Source organism: Theobroma umbraticum, unplaced genomic scaffold, assembly GCF_002168275.2.
Source record: "Theobroma umbraticum cultivar Fairchild unplaced genomic scaffold, ASM216827v3 scaffold_302.0, whole genome shotgun sequence".
Lineage (NCBI taxonomy): Eukaryota > Viridiplantae > Streptophyta > Magnoliopsida > Malvales > Malvaceae > Theobroma > Theobroma umbraticum.
In genome coordinates this window covers 3,887-10,473 of record NW_018397287.1, presented here as the reverse complement: position 1 = coordinate 10,473, position 6,587 = coordinate 3,887, and the positions used below count along the sequence as shown (strand labels likewise).

Sequence of the window (6,587 nt, the reverse complement as noted above, 5' to 3'; positions counted from 1 at the left end):
ATATCTTTAAAACTTAATAAACTTCTTTCAGACTTAATAGAAAATAATACATCCTCTAATACTTTATTATTCAAAATAGTAAAATATTAGTTATTCTGGAGCTTTCAATTAATCTTGTACTACCAACTATTAAATTGACATTCTTTTTTTTTGTTGTCAAGTAGGAAAAATATTTATTGTCTTTAAATATAATGTATGTTGTAGCAATGTCTACTAGACATATATTCACATTATTGATCTTAGACCCGACAAGATGAATATCTCTATTTTTTTTAATAAAATAAAATATATGCAGTAAAAAATTTACAAGTTAACATTAAATAACATTAAATATATAATTAAAATACATAATAAGAATATATCATTTAAATATAATAAGAACATATTAAAGTATCTTCATAATATAGTTGTACTAAAATATACCAATTACTATTAAATTCATTCTTGGATATTCTCATTATTAATTAAATGATCAATTCCTTCTTCAGAACAAAAAAATCAACAATGGATATTTTTATTATCAATCATATAATCAATTCATCTTTCAAGGTGGGCAAATATCTCGATGTGATATATCAACTTGGTCATGGTTAAAATCATCACAAGATATTTTAGTTTTCAATGATGCTTGATAAAACAGTAAATACATAACCAATGGTCTTTTATACTACATTAAGGATAATACGTTTTTTATATTTTTTTTATTTTTTTATTTTTATCTTTTCATTATTTACCCATTTCTGGTGAGTTGAAAGTATTCATCTATATTTTTGATGAGTTATTCACTTTTGGTATGTTAGTGAGTTACGGTATCCATTCACTTCTAGACATTATGATTTTTCATTAATAGTTATATAATAGTAAATTCATTTTTAAGTCACTTATTTTATTTGTTACAACCAAAAATTAAAAATCAACCATTGAAATCTTTTTAAAGCTTGGAGATGATGAAAACAAAATAATAGCAACACTTACTTAATTTGCTAAAACTATAAATTAAAACCAAATTATTGAAATCCTTTTGAAACTTGACGATAATGAAAACAAAATAATTTCAAAACTTGAGAGATCAGAAAGGATGGTGCTGATAATGTATTATGAAAAAATATAAAAAAAATAATTATAAGAGAAAGTATTTAGACCGAGTAAGAAAATCTTATTCAAATATGTATTCACAAAAAAAAATGAGAGACATATTTATAAGCTAACAACCCTTTAAATTATAATCCTAATATAATTATATCTAAGAGTTTAAATCATATTATATTTCTTGTATATTGCCTATTAGGTTATTTGATTTGGTTTGCACTTTTTTTATCATAACATAATGGACATTCACGTATTTATTTATAATATATATCAAAATTTTCATTCTTTTTCTCTTAAGATTTCAATAGCATACTCCCTTAAGAATTTAATAAGAAAAAGGTTTATAAAAAAAAAAAGGTGAAAGAGGTTTTGAGAAAAGGTAAAATATTTTGATTTTTAATTTTAATAAAAGAAGAAGGGAGAAGAAAATGGAGTTAAAGAGAGATAAAAAATTAAAAAAAAAACCACACTATGAGGAAGTAAAAAAAAAAAAAAGATTTTTATTTTTTATTTAATTAATTATTCAGCACTTTTTAATTTTTCATGGAGGGATAGCATTTGTCAGGACATGAAATACAAATCTATAACAGAAGAAACGAGGGGTCAAACGGAGCTCCACCGTGGGTGGCGAGAAAAACTGCAAGAGTGACTTTTGCTCACGCACTCTGGCACGTCATCAAATCTTGAAATGGCGTCAGCTGTGACGACGGAGGGACTGCCCCCTACGTCACATTGTAAAGCTGTGGCCTATATATTAATGGCGTTCGGCTGTGACCGGATGAAACTGCCAAGATCAATTAAAACCCTTTCCACTAAACACAGAAACAAAAATGGAAGGCAGATTGCAAACTCAACAGGAGCAAGACGATACCACCATTGACACTCCCAGCCTTCATCTTCTCACTCCCTACAAATTGGGCAACTTCAATCTTTCTCATAGGTAATCATGTATAGCATAGCTCCTTCACTTTCTCCAAACCCTCTTTAGTACTTTCCTTGCCTTTGAAATTTTGGGTGCTTGATTTAATCTGTCAGTTTATCATTTTGCTTCCCAGAGTTGTATTGGCACCATTGACTAGGCAGAGATCTTACAACAATGTTCCGCAGCCACATGCCATTTTATACTATTCCCAGAGAGCCTCTAAAGGGGGACTCCTAATTGCAGAAGCTACTGGAGTGTCTGACACTGCTCAAGGGTAATTTTAACTCCAGTGGATTATTGTAAATCCTCTTTCACATATGTACATGTTGAATTTGTTTTCCACTGATTACTATCTCAAATGAAACCTTTGTTTTGTTCAACGTGCAGGTATCTGGATACCCCTGGTATATGGACAAAAGAGCAAGTTGAGGCTTGGAAACCCATTGTAGATGCTGTTCACGCAAAGGGTGGGATCTTCTTTTGTCAGATTTGGCATGTGGGAAGGGTTTCAAATTCAGGTTATCTCTTGCCTTAGACCACTGTTGTTTCTTCTCCTCTATATATTGTAGAACGGTGGTGACAGACAATTAGAATAAAAAATACATGATTCAAAAAGCAATGGCTATGTGTCTCTATCTTCATTGATTGTGATAAAGGCATTTTGGTATGCAAACTTGTGGGTAGCACATTGAATGCATACGTTTCATTCTGTGACTAATTCCAACGGATCATTTTTGTAGCTTCAATGGCAATTCTATTCCTGATATTGGATAGATGAGACTGAATCGGCAATAGAATTCTTCTTGTTAGACTGACTTCCTATTTTTTGAAACCCTTGATGTTGCATGTTTAAAATATATTATTGAGATAAGAAGGAACGTTTTCTCAACTCTTGGGGGGTTTTGTCATTTCCTTGAAAAAGACCTTAAGTGTTAGTGTTTGAGAGATCTATGTCAGTCCTTTGTTTCAAAGTCATTTTACTAAAAATATCATTATATAACTACATCCTAATACCTTAATCATTGATGTGATAATGCAGGGGCATGCAATATAGCATATTGCTATACAGCCAGGGCGGTTTTGATTGGGATAGTCATGGTATTTATCCTAGGTTTAGGGTTATGTTTTGGTGCTCTCCTCTTGTACCAAAAATGGAAAGAAATATTGCTGCACTTGCTCAATATTTTGGCTCATGATGTTCATTATGTTTTGCATGCCTGTGTGCCAGAGAATCCCATCTTGTAGGAAAATTTATACACTCCTCCTTTTAGCATGCAGTTTGGTTTGTTTGGTTTTTTGTTCCCTGAGTTATCTCATTGTCCCAAAAGGATTATTTCCAAGGGCCCCAACCTTCCTAATTACATGCCAACTATTAAATTTTCTTCCTTGATATTGGTGTTCCAATATTGATAGTGTGTAAAAATCTTCTAGTATAATTCTATTCACTGTATCTTTTGATGCTAAGGATCCTATTCTTAGAACTCTAAATGCAGAATTACCACACAGGCAAAAGAGAAAGTAGAAAGATCAGCACATTTGAGATAGTCTGCTTCACAATTTTTTTTTTCCCTCTTTGAATTGGTTATTAGTTAAAATAACCACCAGTCTTTTTCCATAGCATAGGAATTCTTGTCAGTTTTCTAGATTAGTGATTGACCTTTTTAGTATGTATAAGATTGGTAACTTTCTTTTTCAAAGAGCAAGGTAATACATATGTGATGGACACCTAGTTTTGTTGACTCTGTATCCCTTGTCAATGCATTCAGGTTTTCAGCCAAACGGGCAAGCTCCAATCTCTTCTACAGATAAGCCATTGAAACCACAGCTTCGAGCCAATGGAATAGATATTGCACAGTTTACACAACCAAGGCGGTTAAGGACAGATGAAATCTCTCAAGTTGTAAATGATTTCAGACTTGCAGCAAGGAATGCTATGGAAGCAGGTAAATTCTTTTCAATATTAAAAATCTTAAGAATTCGAATTTCTTAAAAATTTGTGTGAAACTTTGACCTTTAATTGACTGCCAATATGATGGGAAAGAAGTACTTAATTACAATAAATATCAAAACTATTCACTGCTAGAGGGAGAGGGAAAACAGATTATGATAACAATTATGAGTTTTCTCTATTATTGCAGGGAAAGTATTATAAGTTTGCTCCAATTTTATAGGATAATGCAACTTGCTTTTGCTTTATAAATTTTCACTCAAAATGCGAACTAGGACAAATGACAATGCTAATTTTCATTTCTTGTACTTTCGAGATGGTCTCAAGTATTATTTGGTTGCAAAATCTTTAGAATGGGTTAAAGAGAAAGAAGAGTTGGCTCATATGTTTCCTTCAAAGTTTAGTTTATATAATGTGGTTCAATAATGCAACTCTTATTTTTTGGTGGTTTCATGCATTTTTTATACTTTTCCCCCTTTTTTATTGTATTTGTTTAAGATTTTCTAGCTGTAGCAGTAATATCTCACAGTTTTCCCTTTCAAAACAATGGAAAAGATGAACCTGTAGAAGAGTTATATTAAAAGTCCCAGATGTAGAATAATTAGTGATTTGGGAAATGAGATTTCTTGTCTCTCTCTCTCAAGAAAAGGAAAAGAAAAGAAAAACCCAAATTAATGATGCCTTTTGATTTCTTCCTATGTTTTGATGAACTGTCAGTAATAAGCATTTATGGTCAGGCAGTATTACAATCATTAGGCAGAAAGGATTGTGTGCATGAATTTGCAAAATAAAATTACTGATGATTTTTGTTTTGAAAAGTAAAATTGCTGATGGTTAGTATATTATACCATTAGTATATTAACTACTCTTGGAAGTAATTAATGGCCCTGCGCTGGTGCTTCTATCTTCCTTTCACTTACCTCTTGCCCAAATGTTAGTACTTCGCTGAGATGCTGATTGTGCTTGCTGATTTATAGGTTTTGACGGAGTTGAGATCCATGGGGCTCATGGCTACCTAATTGACCAGTTTATGAAAGATCAAGTGAATGATCGAACAGACCAATACGGTGGATCTCTAGAGAACCGCTGCAGATTTGCCTTAGAAGTAGTTGAAGCAATTGCTAATGAAATAGGAGCTGACAAGGTTGGAATAAGGCTATCTCCCTTTGCAAATTACATGGAATCAGGAGACTCTAATCCAAAAGAACTAGGCCTTTACATGGCTGAGTCCTTGAATAAATATGGAATTCTCTACTGCCACATGGTTGAGCCAAGAATGAAAACTGTGGCTGAGAAACATGAATGTCCTGACAGTCTTATTCCCATGAGGAAGGCTTTTAATGGTACATTCATTGTCGCCGGTGGTTATGACAGGGAAGATGGAAACAAAGCTGTTGCTGAGAATCGTGCTGATCTGGTTGCTTATGGTCGATGGTTTTTGTCCAATCCAGATTTGCCTAGGAGATTTGAACTTGGTGCTCCTCTCAATAAGTACAACAGAGATACCTTCTACTTATCTGATCCTATTGTTGGTTACACTGATTACCCCTTTCTTGAAGCCTCCAGTTAAGTTCTCTAAAAAAGGAGAATTGTGAAATGCTTTTAACCTGTCTAATAAAGCAGAATTTGTGATTTTACTTTATGTTTTGCCTGATTGCTTTCTGTTTAGCTTATGCCTGTAACAATAGTTCTTAACAAATCGGAATTTCGTATAGGTAAGAGATGAGATGGATCATTCCTTTCCAAACAAAGGAGAAAGAGCACTCCCCTTTACTTTACATCGAGGAAGCAGTCACAAAAACTATTGCTTCATACATCCCCGTAAGCAGCTGAAGTCTCTTCTGAGTGATCAACAACCAAAACAAATAAGCACTCCCTGCATTAGCATCAGCTAGAAAAGATATTAAAAACAAAAAGCAGCAACACTGCTACCATTCAGACAAAGTTTCACATCAATCGAATCAATAACATTGAGAAAGAAGAATAACTTGGCAAATCCATACCATCAAAAGCATTAACATGGGATGATTAAAGCAGTCCTTGAAATTTTAGAACTGGACAACACATGATCGGACACAAATTATAAACAACATCTTGGAAGATGACTTTAAACCATTTCAAATCAATATTGAGTTGGTATCAGGAGCCAAAAGAGACCACCTCACACGGTAAAGTAACATGAAAACCAAATAAAATGATAAATGTAAATACACATGCACACAAAAATAAAGATAGATAAATCATTTATTTTTCATATAACTTAGGATTTGGGTCCCACTTTCAAATACTACTTTCCTTTTTTGCTTTTCTTGCTTCTATGTACCCAAAAAACTGTTACTTCCTACTTTTGGTCATCCATTCTGCTAATCGTCATTAGAGTTATATTTGGCATTGTGCACTTATATTAGGGATTAATATATAGCCTACAAGTTCCTTTTGTTGCTTCAATTTCTGGTAGTTTTTGATGAAGACATATAGATTTGAGTTAATGACTTTCTTACTCTTGGTTCTTCTATCTCTCCCCTTTATTTCCTCTATTTCTTGCTAGTTTCTTTCTCCCTACCCTCTAATTTTCCTTCTGTTCTCTATTCTCTCCTTCTTCCCCTCCTTTAGCTAATCCTCTTAAAA

At 32.9% G+C, this 6,587-nt stretch overlaps 1 protein-coding gene across 2 annotated transcripts; it reads left to right on the top strand.

The window, feature by feature from the left end:
* The first annotated feature begins 1,694 nt into the window (after positions 1 to 1,694).
* On the top strand, positions 1,695 to 6,180 carry LOC110428542 (putative 12-oxophytodienoate reductase 11). 2 transcript variants are annotated; one of them, XM_021444391.2, is made up of 6 exons: positions 1,695 to 2,029; positions 2,145 to 2,285; positions 2,399 to 2,529; positions 3,778 to 3,954; positions 4,937 to 5,524; positions 5,675 to 6,180. In XM_021444391.2, the coding sequence occupies exons 1-6, from the start codon at positions 1,920 to 1,922 to the stop codon at positions 5,683 to 5,685; spliced, it is 1,158 nt and encodes a 385-aa protein (XP_021300066.1). In that variant the 5' UTR covers positions 1,695 to 1,919; the 3' UTR covers positions 5,686 to 6,180. The 2 variants fall into 2 exon arrangements, with proteins under 2 accessions (XP_021300066.1, XP_089641789.1); XM_089785663.1 differs by lacking the exon at positions 5,675 to 6,180 and having other exon boundaries at positions 1,696 to 2,029; positions 4,937 to 5,601.
* The last annotated feature ends 407 nt before the right edge of the window (positions 6,181 to 6,587 follow it).